This window comes from Grus americana, chromosome 17, assembly GCF_028858705.1.
Source record: "Grus americana isolate bGruAme1 chromosome 17, bGruAme1.mat, whole genome shotgun sequence".
NCBI classification, from domain to species: Eukaryota; Metazoa; Chordata; class Aves; order Gruiformes; family Gruidae; genus Grus; species Grus americana.
The window spans coordinates 3,504,790-3,521,082 of NC_072868.1; the positions used below are offsets into that span (position 1 = coordinate 3,504,790).

At 41.3% G+C, this 16,293-nt stretch overlaps 1 protein-coding gene across 1 annotated transcript in view; it reads left to right on the forward strand.

Moving 5' to 3' along the window:
- TRPC4AP (transient receptor potential cation channel subfamily C member 4 associated protein) overlaps positions 1–16,293 on the forward strand; it is a 38,791-nt gene that overhangs the window by 13,527 nt on the left and 8,971 nt on the right. The window contains exons 4-12 of the mRNA XM_054845950.1: positions 551–608; positions 1,609–1,664; positions 3,006–3,134; positions 4,274–4,475; positions 7,130–7,318; positions 8,979–9,121; positions 13,106–13,237; positions 13,926–13,984; positions 16,182–16,283. Coding sequence (XP_054701925.1) covers positions 551–608; positions 1,609–1,664; positions 3,006–3,134; positions 4,274–4,475; positions 7,130–7,318; positions 8,979–9,121; positions 13,106–13,237; positions 13,926–13,984; positions 16,182–16,283 — 1,070 coding nt within the window. The remainder of the gene's footprint in view (positions 1–550; positions 609–1,608; positions 1,665–3,005; positions 3,135–4,273; positions 4,476–7,129; positions 7,319–8,978; positions 9,122–13,105; positions 13,238–13,925; positions 13,985–16,181; positions 16,284–16,293) is intronic.

A 16,293-nucleotide genomic window follows, 5' to 3' on the forward strand; every position in this document is an offset into this window, starting at 1 on the left:
ACTGTTACATTCCTGGAATAGAAATGAGACAACACTTCACATATCTGTAAATGTATATGTAAGTATATGTATAAGATGCATGTACACAAGCAGTGGCTTGCTCTTTGTTGGTGAAATTAAAATCTGGAGCAACTAAGTTCTGGTATGTCTGGACCTGAAATGTATTTTGAAGCCCAGGAAGATTCAGGGAGAGCCTCTGCAAAATTTGCATGTCTTTGCAGATTATTGCTAAAGATTCGTTATTTTGGGAGATGTGTGATAGCCATCCTTGATGTTATCTGGATGCACGTGAAATTACATTCTTCGCAGACTCAAATTCTTTAAAACTTGCCAATGGGAGATTGTTTTATACAACTGTTATTATTTTTCAGGGTAAATACAGTTATTTTTTGTCGCTGTAATTTTGACACCAGTGGGGTTTTGATTGTAGAGCTTCCATTATTCACCTCTGTGACTTCAGCAGAGGCAGGACTAAGTTTGGATTTGTCACTGACAAATTAATTGGTTATTTGTATCCCAATGATTATTCCCTTAATTCTTGTTGTTACAGCTTTTAGTAGAAATTCTCATGAGACCAACTCTTATTACACAGAAGAAGAAACAGAAAAGTAAGTAAATAGGTGTTTTATCTTTTTTTCATTCTTGCCTTGTGTCCTTATTCAGACAGAAATTATTCCGTTTTTCTGTTACTCTTTCCATACCAGCAATTTCCTGTTCCTAAGTAGATTGCAGTAAATCTGCAATCACTGGAAACTTACATTGTTAATGTGGCTATAGCTACAGTTAACGATTATTATTATTAAGCCACAAAACATTGTTTATGTAACAGGAGCTACAGAGATTGTGAGATAATGTAAAGTATTTTGTTTTCCTGACCTAGTCACAGTGACAACTCGTTTCCAAATTGCTCTAAGGAAAACTTGTAGCTTCAGCACGACTTTCCTGCTGGAGCAGCTTTAGTTTAGTGTTTTCATTTCTCCTGCCTGTGATTCTGCTGGTTCCCTGAACCCTTCTGAGGAAAGGAAATGTCATGGTATACTCCATGCCTGTCAGCCAGGGAACTTCAAAGGTGGAGTAACTTGAACTTGAGCTAGAGGCAGTTCTTGTATGTTTGTACTGAAAACATATTTTAAATATTAAAATGCTGGAGTAAATCAGATTGAAAGCTTTTCCATGAATTCCTGATGCTGCCTGGAGAAAACTGCATGAACTGTGCTTTTTTTCCCCCCGCCATGTTTAATAATTGGAGCTAATACGTGTTTCAGCAGCTTCTCATATTGACAAATTTTAAGTTGATCTATGATATTTTTCCCAAAATACTGTTTAAACCCCTTTCTTCTGTGCGTGACTAAGTGCACTAGACCACAAGTACATCTCTGTCTCTGGCCCTAGGCAGTGCTGATAGTACTTTCGGAAGAAAACATGTGAACGGGTCAGATACAGAGTGGTTCTTCCTCTGGTTTCTGTCCTCCAAGGCATTTGCACATACAATCTGAGCTAGCAGATAGCCTGAAATTCTTACCTGTTTTGTAGCTATTCACATCACCACTGTGGACATTAGTTCCTTGGCAACGTATAGCTAGTGAATGTCTGTTTTCTCCTTTGCAGTAAGCGATGACCTCATCAAGGACTGTTTAAGCATACTGTACAACACGTGTATATGTGTAAGTAGAACTGTGGAAGAGTCATTTTCTGCTGGTCATGTTTTACATGTGCCACTTGATATGACAACATACAGAATCTTTTAAGCATAATTTAAATGTACTCTGAAACTTTTCATTAAAATTCCTTCAGTTAAATATAGGACCGCCCTGTATTTTGATGTGTTACTGAAATAATTTCTGGGTTAAAGGCCTATTGAAATAGCTTGCCATTAAAATTCTGAAGATAAAAGCACATGCCTCAGATTATGCACGCAGGGAACATCCTCAGGATTGTATACTTAATCACACATTTTATTATGTTATAACCTAGGGAACATTGTTTAACAAAAATTAAAAAAAAAGGCAGTTACTGGCTTGGAGCTCTTCCAAAGACAGCCACCTAATCTCGAGAGTTTGAGTCTTAACAGATCATGTTCTCACTGCTACGTATCTGTGTACACATGGGAGGAGGAAGAGAGGGAACACTTTTTTCTTGACTTCCATGATTATTATTTTTTTAACTACAGGTAACAACTTTTGCAAACTGTGAATAATGTAATATGCTAAGAAACAAGTTTGCAATTTATAGACTAGCTGCTGTTTTAATTCATTTTTGTATTACTGCTCTCTCTTGAATGAGAAGTGTTCAGGATAACAGATACATTGTGTGGGCAGTATCAACTGTCCTTGTGGTTTATGTGTAAATACTCAGGGAGTATCTAAGCTAGTCTAGTTCTCTAAGCACTGGTAATATGTCAGTCATATGTGATAGACAGCTTTGTAAGCAGTAAGGATGTAGTTTTAAGTTACATTTAATTCCAGAAAAGACTGTCCATGCTCTCAGCGGAGATCTGAGCATGAAAGCTGGCCTTAATGAACTTGGGGATGAACCCCAGTTCATGCTTTAGCATGACTTTTGGGTTCATCCCCAAGTTCATTAAGGCCAGTGCTTGGTTCTGGTTGCTCAGACTCTACACAGCTGAGAGCAGTGCTGATGGTTTAGGAGGAATCTGTGGACTCCATTTACATACCATAAAATGGAGCTGGTTACAGTTTGTATGTGAAAGGAGAGACGAGCCTCTCTGACGTATTTCTAGGCATGCAGTGTTTACTTTTGGTTCAGGCAAGTAAACAACTGCCTGGAGATAAAGCCTCTCATCCTGGAGCCTGTAGTTCTTGCAAGGGTTATGTTAACTTCAAACAAGGACTGGAGCTAGTTTTGGTCACCATGTTTCCTCGTTTCAGGAACAGCTGATTCAATAACACATGATCTGTAAAACTGTCCTGCATGTGCCTGTAGCTTACAACTTCTCATGGTGGGTTCTGACTCTGGGTCTGTGTGTGCATCTTTCTGCTTTCTAGACGGAAGGAGTCACAAGGCGATTGGCAGAAAGAAATGATTTTGTCTTGTTCCTGTTTACACTGATGACAAACAAAAAGACATTCCTACAGACTGCAACGCTCATTGAGGATATTCTGGGAGTTAAAAAGGTTAGTTACTGGTTTCTTAAATTTATTTGTATGGCTTTTCGGGCTAGTAGAGGAAAGACAGCTGTTGCTTTGAAGCGTTGCTGAAGATAGTCCTCTAAGCTTGCATTCTCACTTCTTGTAGCTTATTTGAAACCTGACTGTTTAGCAATCATTAACTTCAATCACATTTCATACAGAAGCCGAGTTATGCATGTGGTATCATATGTGTAATGCTTTTGCATAACTTGCCGAGGATGATGGGGGATGAGTACCTAGTTGTCATTAAAGTACAACCAGTATTTCAAATAAAGAAAATGAACCTCATATAAATTCATTTTTCATCCTTGCCTTCTGATTGCACATCAGATATTTTAGTAGTCTCTCTGACATCTGGAAGGCTTCCCGTGCTTCTCTCTCACCTTGGGGTTTGTCACCTCTCTGACAAGTTGTAGGTGGAGGAAACAGGGCACTTAAGTCTTCTGCACAAACTATGTTTTTGAACTTGCTTGCCAGCATCATTACAGCTTAGTGCCCTGCTGTGATGCAAATGAAGTATGAAATATGTCTCTGTACATTTTGTGAGGAGGATCAGGATTCTGTAAATTGTTGCTGGGTTTTTTTAGAGTAAAGTTGAGGATATGATACTTCCTGAGATAGGAACAAGTTTAGTTTATCTGAACATAAATGCTTTTTTTGCTGAAAACAGTTTCTTTTTATTAAAAACCTGTTGATGAAAAAGACCGAGAAAAATTATTGAGAAGTCAGTTCTCATCTGTGAGTTTGAAAGAAAATACAGAAGTGGAAAACAAAATTGAAGCTTTCTAATGCCTAAATGTAATTTGTGTGTTAAATTAGGTTGTGGGTTGGTGGGTTTTTTATTCTTAAAAAAAAAAAGGCCCACAAATTTTGTGTAAATTCTTAGTCTTTAAAATATGGATATCCATGCTTTTGGAATTGATAAATGTAAGTGACACCAGTTGTAAATCACAACTGTTTTCAGACTGTTCAGTTGTCACTGCCTGCTTGCTTCTCTTTTACTCACATTGAAATAATACACAGATCTCACCAGGGAAGAGCTGGAGCTGAAGCCTTCTGGCTGTGTCTGTGTTCTCTTATTGAACATCGTGTGCCACTTACTCAGTTGATGTTGCCTCCTCCAGGAAATGATACAACTGGATGATATTCCCAATCTTGCAAGCCTTGTGTCCAGTTTTGATCAGCAGCAGCTTGCGAACTTCTGCAGGATCCTTGCCGTCACAATTTCTGAACTTGACACAGGAAGTGATGACAAGCACACGCTTCTTGCCAAAAACGCTCAGCAGAAAAAAAACTTGGGTCCTTCTCGAGCTGAAATTAATCAAGGTAATTGTTAGGATGTGAACAAGTGCAGAAGAATCTCAACAATGTGTGAAGTTTCCCTCTTCTCAATGTCACATCTGTAGTGTCTGTTTCTAGAGGATTCTGTAAACATTCTGTCTTTTATAAAGCATTCACCTTTATTCACTTTCCTCAAGCAGTTTCCTGGAAACAATCTTTTCTGTTAATGAAACTTACTTTGTAGCTTTCGGTTTCATATGGAGCTGGTAATTAGGTGAGTTACTTTCTGTCATTTCAGCCCTCTCCGAACTGAGTGGCTTAAAATAATTGGGTTTGTTTTCTATCCCTCAGGCACTTCCACGACCTTTCCTTTAGCAACTCTCAGTAATTCCATGTCCTCCTTAAAATATGAATTCCTGAACTAAAACTGCATGCAGCATGGTTGCTGTTAGAGCAGTTCCTTCTCTGATTTTATCTGACATTGTCCTGAGCAGGATTTCTTTATCAACAAAGAAAGTGTGTTTAATATTCATCACATTGACCATCCTTACCACACCAGCCTTGGAAATCTGTGGGTCTAATTTCAGCTGTAACTTTGGGCACAGTGCAGGTTTCTGCATTTTGCTGAGTACTTCTCAGAAGTCTTGCCTAGAATGATGAGTATGAATTCAAGAGATTTAAATTAAAGTACTCTCAAATGTAGAATCTGCTGTTTTCAGCTCTTGCTATGCTGAAAGGCTTCTGGGCTTCTGAAGCAGATGTTTGCATAAGCCCATGCCAAACAATTTTGGGAAGTGCAAAAAGGGGGTTTGGAGCTGGTTCTCCCGTCTTCTAACATTTTGTGTCAGCCATGAACAACAAAGCTTCATTTGTAACCGCTGCCACCTCTACAGCATCCAGTGAGAGCCGGATAGCATAGTACAGCAGGCAGAAGCTGAGAAGCTTTGAAGGGGGGTGTATTGTCTTCTGCCCTGTGATTGCCAGTGCTTGCTCGTAAAGAGCAATGGACTAGTATGTGTAGGTACAGAGTTTAATTTAAATTAGTTGAACTGAATAAGCTTGGATCCCGCTGAGCTGAACTTAGCTAAGCATGTGTTTAACTAATTGTTTTTTGTTTGCACAGTTAGAGACTGTAAAGCACATTCCTTTTTAAGAATTTTGTCTGGGAGCTTATTCTTTCAGAGATAGTACCAGTGGGCAGAATCTCCTAACTTTTTTGTGTAGTGTTCGTGGCCAAATTCTTTGCCCTTTTCTACTTGCATATGCGCACTTGCAGCCCAGAAGGCCAACTGTGTCCTGGGCTGCATCCAAAGCAGTATGACCGGCGGGTCAAGGGAGGGGATTCTGCCCCTCTACTCTACTCTGGTGAGACCCCCCTGTAGTGCTGCATCCAGCTTGGGGGTCCCCAGGACAAGAAGGACATGGAGCTGTTGGAGCGAGTCCAGAGGAGGTCACGAAGATGATCCGAGGGCTGGAGCACCTCTGCTATGAGGACAGGCTGAGAGAGTTGGGCTTGTTCAGCCTGGAGAAGAGAAGGCTGCGGGGAGACCTTAGAGCCCCTTCCAGTCCCTGCAGGGGCTCCAGGAAAGCTGGAGAGGGGCTGTTGACAAGGGCAGGGAGTGACAGGCCAAGGGGAATGGCCTGAAGCTGCAGGAGGGGAGATGGAGATGGGATGTGAGGCAGAAATCCTTCCCTGTGAGGGTGGCGAGGCCCTGGCACAGGTTGCCCAGAGAAGCTGTGGCTGCCCCTGGCTCCCTGGCAGTGTTCAAGGCCAGGTTGGATGGGGCTTTGGGCACCCTGGGCTGGTGGAGGGTGTCCCTGCCCATGGCAGGGGGCTTGGAACTCGGTGGGCATTGAGGTCCCTTCCAACCCAAACCAGTCTGTGATTCTATGATTTGCAAGTGTATAGTGAAGTGAAGACTTAGCCATATATTTATAATAAACAGACCCTGTGAAAACATTAGGACAAAATGTTATCCTGTGAAAACTTTAGGACAAAATGCAGCTTCTAGCGCCTCCCCAAGCCCTCCAAACATTTTGCAGACAAGTGACTTCTGTCCTTGACCTGCTGTTTCTAAGGGTGCAGTTCCACAACAATTAAAACCCTCTGACTTGGAGCTGCTGTCATGTGTTCCTCATCTGTTTTGCTCCATGATGAACTAATAACAGGAAACTAGTGCTTAAAAAGCTAACAAGTTTCCGCCTAGTTACTGAAGTGAGCTAGTTCAGTTTACTATGAGGCAAACACAGCAGGAGGTAAAATGAAGGAGGTGGCATCACACAAAGGAAAGGGGAGGTGGAGCTGCCCCTTCCAAGGGGGCTGCTTTATTCTGCCAGCTTAATTTTTCAGCCAGATCAGTTCCTTGATACTGACTCACTGTGGACTAGAAAACCAGCAAAAGGGAATTGGCCAGAAAGAAGCAGTTAAAGTAGGGTAGAACTAATTTTTTTTCCAGTGTAAGTCCAACACAAACCATTTTAACACTGATTGAATTGTACCTGGGATAGATACGCTCTCTTCAGTCCTTAATAGGAGAGTGCACCAACTTCTTCCATCTTTGGATCTTTTTAACCTGATGGAATTTGTTTCTGTGTACCTTATTAGTAATGTAGATGTTTTGGTACCTTGTAGTATAGAGGATTTGTTGACTGTTGTGTTGGTGATCTTAAATAATAATAAAATTATTTTTCTTTTTTAGCTACACTTTTGAATATTCCAGGCTTCATTGAGCGATTGTGCAAACTGGCAACACGGAAGGTGTCTGAAACAACAGGTACTTCCAGCTTCCTCCAGGAGTTGGAAGAATGGTACACCTGGCTGGACAACGCACTGGTACTTGATGCACTGATGAGAGTGGCAAATGAAGAGGCAGAGCAGAGCAGTACAGGTATTGGCTTGCATTCCTCTAGCCTCAATTAGCTGATGCATATATTAATCTTCTTCAGTGTTTACCGTGTGTTGCTTTTCCTTTCGATTGCTATTGATTCCCTTTTTCTTGCATGAAAGACTGGTGTGCCCACATTTAGGTCTGACTCCCTTTTTGTTCTCACGTAGCACTGACTTTTTTTCATGAACTAGTTAGCAAAAGGAAATGTCCAAAGGACAAATGTGCCCTTTGCACGCCTAGATAACGCTGTACGTCCTCAGCACTGATCTCCCTTGGAGTGAGAAAAATACACACATCTGAGGTAAGTGACTTTACTGACATTTTGCTGTGAAACTTAGGCTGATGGCTTTAGGTCCAAATAGGTTCAAATACTTCATACCAAGTAAGTGGTCCCTTCTGTAAAAAAGAAAGCAAAATTAAATAAGTTAATTGGAAAAAAATAATTGTTCCCAAGTGAGCATATACAACCTTAGGAAAATGCTTTGAAGCAAGTTCCTGGTTTGTTTCTTCACCCTTCAATATTACAAAAATACAATGTATGTCTTGTAGAACTCAATTCTCACTCTGTTATCGAGTACTTTATCACAAAATTTTGATACCTAAATCTTTGCTTCTATACTTCTTTGGAAGACTTTCTTCCTTATCCAGCTTCATTAGTTTACCAGCAATGAATTATTAAAACTTCTGAAAATACACAAAAAACAAAATATGTGAATGCTCCAGCAGCATCTCGCACATACCTTTATGTGCACCAACTTGGTGGAAACTGGAGAATGCTTGGTATTTGAAACAGAATTCACAAGGTGATTTTGCTGAGGTGGAACGTGCCCTGACCCACAACATCAGTTAGCAGGCAAACCTAGATGTACTTTCCCAGAATACTCTGTCTCCAGTGGCTGGTGGCTTCAGGACTTGTGACTCAGAGGTGGTGTCTATGTTTTTTAGCCTTTGATGGTTTCCTTCCTTTGTGTGTTTGTCTAGTTACTGTTTCTTCACATGAGTTCAAAAAGCATTCACACTATCCTGTGGCAGGGCAGTTCATCACTTAGTTATGTACTGTGTAAAGAGCTAACTCCTTTTTCAACTGCAACCTGAGTTTCACTATGTACTTAGTTACTTTCCCTGTGTGACTCATGATTTTTGTCACGTTTTCCACTTGCAATCATGGTGTGTTACATCCAATTTCTGCCCTTAGTATAGTTCTAGATAGGGCTATGAAAATTATTTAACTGTGGCCTAAATGTACTGGTACTGAGGTATGAAATGAAAGTAGACTAATAGTTAAATGCTTCTGATAATCTCACCCCTACTTTTATTCCTTTTCTGCAGTATCCTTTCTGGTGCAGTAGTCTATTAATTCATATAGATGATCCTACTTATTTTAGGTAGATAATGTCATTTTTCTTACTATGGAAAAATTAAATAATTTTAAAAGAACCCTAATTTTCTGTCCTCTAAAGTTCCAGCTATATTTTTTCCTCTTCTGTAGCATCTAATTTAAATTGGTTATTTGTTGTATGTCACTATTTTTAGTTGAGAAGAAGATTCAAGGAGACGTGCTGGTCTTATATCTGCAGTGTTTCAGTGTAAAAGTAATAACTGTAACAAATATTTTCCCATTGAAGCTGCCTCAGGCTTACATCTTTGCCATCTTGTTCAGAGTCTTCGGATGAAAGTGGGTTGGCCAACACCTCAACACGAACACAGCTTCCACAGTCCATGAAGATCATGCACGAGATTATGTATAAGCTGGAGGTGTTGTATGTTCTCTGCGTGCTGCTCATGGGGAGACAAAGGAATCAGGTGAGCACTTGGAAACGCCACGCACGCAGAAGTTGGTATCTCTTTAAACCTGAGTGCTCGTTAATTAGGTCACGGACACAGAGACATGAAGGGCAAAGCTCAAGGCATAAAGCTGGGCAAATCCCATCATTGCAGCGATGCACAAACAGGCAGTGTTTTGAACTGAAATGAGGCATCAGGCAAGGTTTGTCACAAGCTGTGCTGATCAGTCTCTGCAGAGAGAGTCCTTTCAGGCCTCTCCTTGGCTGCTTTCGCTTTTGGGGTGATTTGTGAATGGGTGATTTCTGCAGTAGGTTTCCACATCTTGGCTGAGTGAGCGTGGTGTTAAACTCTCAGCTGGGAAGATACGCTTCAGTGCTGCCTGCACTAGGCGCTGCCTACAAATCCCACTCATCTGTTCCTCTTGTGCTTCTTGCTTTCAAAATGAAAAATAGTTTGTTCCCTGCCTCATATAGGCTTATGGAGAACCAGTCGCTGCAGCCTGGCTGCAGTTTGATTTAAACCGGTCAAAAGCATATTGTGAAGGGTAAAGAACAGCAATCTGTTGGGGCAATTCTGACAGGTTTCCAGCCTTGGCAGTCTGCTCAGCTCAGCAGAGCAGCTTGGAATAGTGGGGCATTTGAATGCCTTAGAGATGGAGGATCAAATTGTTTTGAGTTCTTGAAGGGCTGTTTTATTAGGCAAGAGTAGCTGGGTTGGGGGCTGCTGCTTGAGCACATTTATCTTGAGTATTCTGTTCTTTGCTCGTAACCTCCCACCAAATAGGAGGCACAAATACTCACCACAGACAGTCTCTTAAATCTCTTAATCTGAATTTAAAATAAAAGTGCATTTGTAGTTCAGTCCTGGACTTAACTAACTTGTTCTGAACTTACAAATGGATACTCAGTATTAAGAAGAAATAGATTCTGTACAATAATAACCAGAGGAAACTAGCAATTCTTGCAGAAACCACAATCACTACCATAAGAAACTCATAATCCTGTTGTCATGCCTTTTAGAAGTACTGTTTCTATTGGGCATAAAATAAAAAAAAGCCACAACTGGAACTACTAGAACATTAGATCTGTTAGGAGGACTTTTTTTCCATTGTATCAAGTCAGATAATTCTTCCTGTCTGATTTCACCACAAGAATGCAGTTTTATAGACATTGCAGAAACTACTTGAAGCTTGCGTTTATCCTGCTGCCGCCTATTTGGGGAGCTGGAGGTGTTCACGTCCTTACCTCCCTGGTCGGTTCTTGTGTGTTACTGTCATATGTGACAAGGAAAAGTATGTTGCTGAAATAGCTAGCTTTGAAGCTTTCCTGGTAAAACAAGTCTTTATTCTTCCTCTGCTACTTCTGCCCTCATGGAAATGGAGGATAAAGCTGGCATGCAGTTCACTTCTTCGGGGCTGATTCAGGACTGGAATTGAATTCTTGAAAGATTTGAGTTACTTCATTCCCAAACACTTTTTTTGTCCAGAACCAGCTTGTTTTATAAAGTCCGCTGTCTTTGAAACACATGATAGATCCTTCATTCCTCAGTCAACATAAAGTTTTCAAAGACTTGTGTGGCAGATGCGAATCCATTCCCCTTCCTGAGAGGCAGCCAGATTAAGAACTAGAGCTGAGCCATTCTATGTGGAAAGCTCCAATAAGCAGGGGACAGCAGCATCTGCAATAGCACTCTCACTGACAAGCACTTCAGCTGCTTGATGGTATCTCTTTTTCTGTGAGGGAATAAAAGCACAAGGTCTGTGATATCAGTTTTCCTGTCTGAGCAGCCAAAGGTCTTACTGGTTTTATATCAGAATAATTTTGCGTCGAATTTCTAAAGGGCATCACAAACCAGCTCGTGTCCACTATGATAATCAACACAGTGGTCTGGCATTTGCTCAAAGCATGATGCAGCTGTTGCTGAATGCTTGCTTTAAATCTGTGGTTTAAACTTGACTGCTGGCTAACCTGCATAAATTGACAGCTGCGCTAGCAGCGACCTGGCTCTTCCTGCTGCCGCACTGGGGATGGTCACCCCCTTGGGGATAAGAGGTGTTTCATTGCAGATCTGTGCCTTTGCTTCCTTCTCAGTATGGTCGCACCCTAATTTACTCTCCTCATATATTTTTTCTAGGTTGTCTTGCGTGTCTGTATTGTGGTGGAAGGCAATTAGCTGATTTACTTGCTCCTGCTGTAGGGAGCCAAACTGCACACAGGAGAAGCTTGTAATAGTTTTAGTAGTGAGAAAGCAATAGAGCAATTCATGCGAAGCTGGGCAGCAACAGGAAAAAGTGAAAGGAGTTTGAAGGATGAATATAGAGCAGGGGTTGTCTTGGCACCCCTAGATGAGTAGTTGTAATGAGTTTGGGGTCTGGGAGAGAGCGTGATCCAGAGGCAATGACTGTGACTCAGGAGCTTTGTCATGCAGCCGTCTGTCAGGTGAGAACTTTTGTGAGTTAAGCAAACTAAAAGTAAACTGAACACATTTGCAATTAGGGATGAGTCATTTCAAATAAGCAGATTATGCTCTGTGTGGAAATGAGCAGATTCATGAGTTAAAGCAATGAGCATAGAGAGCTCCTCCTTTAGTGGGAGGCCGAGGCTCTTGCAAGGCAGCTTGCACACGTGGTTTCATCCTTGTGCTTGTGCCATGCTGGCCACCACGGGATGGGGACTGCAGGGAGTGCTTTGTTTGGAGAGAGTCCTCAGAGCTGTTTTTGTTGGAGATGTGTGACTAGATCAAAGTGTCCGAGAGTGTGTTAAAGGGAGCACTGAAGGATTCCAGGTGTTGCAATCTGTCAGGGTAATAAGGGTGGGGTGGGAAGCAGTTGCTTCCTCAGGTGTGATATTTGGAGATGCCCAGCAGTGGGCATGTGATTTCCGTATAGATGGGGACAGTTGGTGGCTACAGCCAAGAGGAATGCAAAAGGCCATCAGCTATGCTGCGAACAAGAATAAGAATGAACGCCTGTAAAATAGCATTGAGCTCCAAATACTTTTGATTCATTCAGGTATTTGAGGAAATAGAACAAAATGGAGTGATCTGCTTGAAATACTGCTAGTTATAGTTCTGCATCTTGGGGACAACCTAGGTTATTGTTTAGGTGACTTGATTTTAAGGAACATGTCCATTACTGCTTTGGGCAGCACGATGGGCTTCCCAATCATGCGTGGCTTTCATTTGCACTACATCTCAAGGGATACTGCTTGTCATAGGCCTACAGCTGATGAGTCACACTTTGTATTTCTCCTATTGCTGACATCAAAAGTGTCAGAGCTTGGACTGAAGGTATTTGACAGCTGCTCACACCAAAATTATTAGCTGTTTTACATGAGTAACTCTACAGCCTGTTTCAAACATGTCACGATGTACCACGTCCTAGCTTGACAGGCAGACTGATAGATAAACCTGAGTAATTTGGCATTTCCTTCTCTTCTGAGCGTTCTTTAAAGAAGTTCTCTTAACCTGAAGAGGCGGTGCTTGGACTGCAGCATGGTTGTGTTACTGCTGGGCTCTGCTTTGCTCAGAACTCCTGCCTAGGTCACTTGAACAAAAACGATAGCGATAGTTTGTGTTGTCTTCAGAGGACTGCTTCAACTTTAGCTGTGTGAACTAGGAGGGCAAAGGACGCTCAGTGGATGACTGGCAGCAGAATACTCACAGCTTAGTTTTGTGATACATAGAAGTTAGGTATAGATGTATTTTTCAATGTCCTGTAAGTAATCTCCTGATGTCCAAAGCTGCTTCCAGAGGCAGAGTGGTTAATTGAAGCACTGGCTAACAGCTTTCCCCCAAAATGTCTGTTTTCTCTGTCCGCCAATGGAAACTCCTCTAATGATACACCATGGTTAGTGTGCATGTTAACACAAGCACGTGCCGTTTGATAAAAGAATTCACTCTTTCTGTTGTCTGAGGATGATGTAATTGTGCCTGTCTGTTTACCAGACTACGTTATATCCGTATTGGAGGCTGTAGCAAATGAGTATTTCTCTTGTTTTCCAGGTTCATAAAATGATAGCAGAGTTCAAACTGATTCCTGGCCTCAATAACTTGTTTGACAAACTGATCTGGAGAAAGCATTCAGCATCAGCCCTTGTTCTGCATGGACACAATCAAAATTGTGATTGTAGCCCAGTGAGTAACTTTTTAAATTCTGTATTGGATTTTTATCTTATCATATAATTCTAAGGAGTTGTATTGAGTAACTGGGTGTTTGTGTAATAAATGAATTGAGATGCAGTAGCATTCAGTTTTATGTGAATAATTGTTTTCACCTAAGTCTTTATCTTTGGCTCATGCTAGCAATTTAGCAGAGGGCAATTTAGACTCTTCCCTCTCTCCTAGTTTGGGAACTGCGAAAGGGGTAAATTCTGTGGTCCCTGGAGATGACTGAAACTTAAGGAAAGGATCGCTAGCGGGTATAGCAAGGAGAGGCACAGAACACAAACCAGATCACAGTCAGGTTTTGGAGAGGTTGGGATTTTGTTGGTTTCTTTGTGGTTTTGATTTGTTTGGGGTTTTTTTGGTTTTTTTTCAAACCTAGATATTCTAAATCAATCAATACAGTGATGAGCTTTCCTGCCTTTGCAGCAAGAAGAAATTATTAACTGTTCCATGCATAGGCTTGGAGGCAGTCTCCAGTTCTATTTTGGGAAGCCTGCAAAGTGCAGCCTTCTCCATTTATGCAAGTCACTTGCTCTGCTGTCCAATTGGGTTTGATTTGGATAGGTTTTCAATTTGGCTGTTTCATGTCAGCTTGGTAACTAATGATATCCAAAAATATGAAAGCAAAATTTTTTTGACCTTTCTTGTCTCTTTTTAGGACATTACTTTAAAGATACAGTTCTTGAGGCTTCTTCAGAGCTTTAGTGATCACCATGAGTGAGTATGAAGAGCTGTGGTAAATGGTGGCTGCGTTGTTGTTTGCCTGGTTGCAGTTACGGCGGGTGTCCTAGGCGCGGTGCAGGCTCCATGTGAATGGAACACTGTGCTGTCCTTAAACTTGATTCAGATGTTCACAGGCCTTTCAGCTCCTGCTATGAAAAGGCTAAGGATATGCTCTCTAGTGGGCATGTCTTAGTATGTCTGTCGATGATTAAAAATCATGTTGCTTCATGTTGACACAAACTGAAACATTTATGTGATGAGTTAGCACTTTCTGGCTGAAGAAATAAGGAGGCAGCTTTCATGATGCTGTTTATCTGTCTTCTCCCTGAGAGTTGGTAGTGAGCCAGTGAGCTCACAAGAGCATGTGTACCCTGTGGGGACGTGTTCAGGTTTAATTCAAAGTGGAACAAGCACAAAACAAAGCAGTTGTAATCAGGGTGAAAGACAGTGTACCTCTGAAGAGGTTAACCAATACTCTTTTGCCTTTGTAAAAAGGCTGGGAAGACACGATTGCTGTCTAAATGCCAGCAGTAGAGAAGTCTTGATTAAACTGGATGGGAAGATGTTAGGGGAACAATTATCTGTCAGCTAGCCATTGTGAACCTAGGTTGGAAATAGGAAGAAAGCTTCTGTTTGTCTTCAGAAGGCATACCTGCCAAGCTTGAGTCTGCTGGATCTGGTTATGGGGTGATCCAGATTTTTTATTTACTTATTTTTTAATGCTTTTATTTAAGAAGCACACCTCCTCTGCTGGTACAGAGGTACTTATTGCTCTATTCTGACTTGCAGAGTCACATCTTGCTTTCTGTCAGTGTCCTGTTGCTCTAATTCAGTCCTGCAAGGTGGTTTCCTATTCTTTGCAGACATCTGCATTTGAGGCATATTGCACTAAATGTGTTTATGCCTTCACTTCTTGCCTAGCTGGTCTTACCTACAGCTAGCATGATATTTTTTGTGTAGGCTTTATCTAGTACTGTTAGATATGCATATTGAAAGTATCAGCTTTTTTGGTTGGGAAGTATTAGCTTTAAGAATGGGGAGCTGATGGATGTATTGTGAACATAAGGGAAAGGCTGACCTATGGTAAATTCTCCATGCAAGGTATTATTTGCCCAGGAATCACTCCAGGTTTTTCTCTTTAGATGATGTTCCTACTTAAGTGGTTACTATAAGGATGTCAGGCTTCTTTAAACAGAAAAGTACTTTCAGCTGTAGCATTGGAGCAAGTGGAATGTGTGGAATCTGGTTAGGGTTTTTAAACAAATAGTTACATGACCTTTCTGTGAAATCACAGAGAAGCTGAGTTAGCTGAGGACAGGATGAGAGCAAGTACTTACTAATATTAACTTCAGTAAAATTGTGTATAAACCAAACTTGCAAAACTGTTTATTGCATGGAGAGAGAGGCTGTATTTTCATTACAGAAACCTGTTGATCCAGATCAAAAGAAGCTTCACGTGACAGCCTCAGTGGGCACTAATCTGGAAGATAGTGTTTGAAGCAAGATGGCATCCCCATCACCTTTCTGGTCTAATCATTTATCCTCTGTGTAGTTGCTATGTTTTGATGAATAGGTTGTCTTCACACACCCTCACACTCACCACAGCATCCTATGCTCCATTAGGTTTCCTGTGAATAAATCTATGAAGTTTTTAAATATTTCCAGACTAAACAATTTTCCCAGAGTAATAAAACACCAGGATGATTGAGTACTTTTTTGCAGTTTCTGCTTTCTAATTGAGGTTTATTACTGATAAGGAGCTTAGTCACTATGTGGCAGAGAAAGATTGTAGAAAGCTGTGAAAAAGTTTGCTATTTAAATCTGCTGAAACTCAGCCAAATGTTGCTGAGATTTTCAAAACCGAGTGCCATCTGGAAGCAAATATTCACAAAACAAACCATGAGATACCAAACAGGTCAGCAAAGAACTGGCATCTTGAAGCTGGTCAGTGTTGAAACTTGGATTTGGCAAATTTTGGAGGAGGTTTATAAAACAGCAGCCACTTGGCCTAGTCTTGGGAGCGTGCTGTGGTGGAGGGGAGTAGAGTGTGAATGGCTGTGAAGAGCTGGGGAGGTGAAAGCCGACTGCAGCCCTCGTAGGCATGTGGCTTTACTCTTCATGGCTTTGCATGTTTGCCTGCCTCTGAATTCATCGTATTTTTCTCCCCTACTCCCCGACTGTCTTGCTTTAGGAACAAGTATCTCCTTTTAAACAGCCAAGAACTTAATGAGCTGAGTGCAATCTCCCACAAAGCCAACATCCCTGAAGTTGATGCAGTTGTCAACACAGACAGGTGAGTAGGG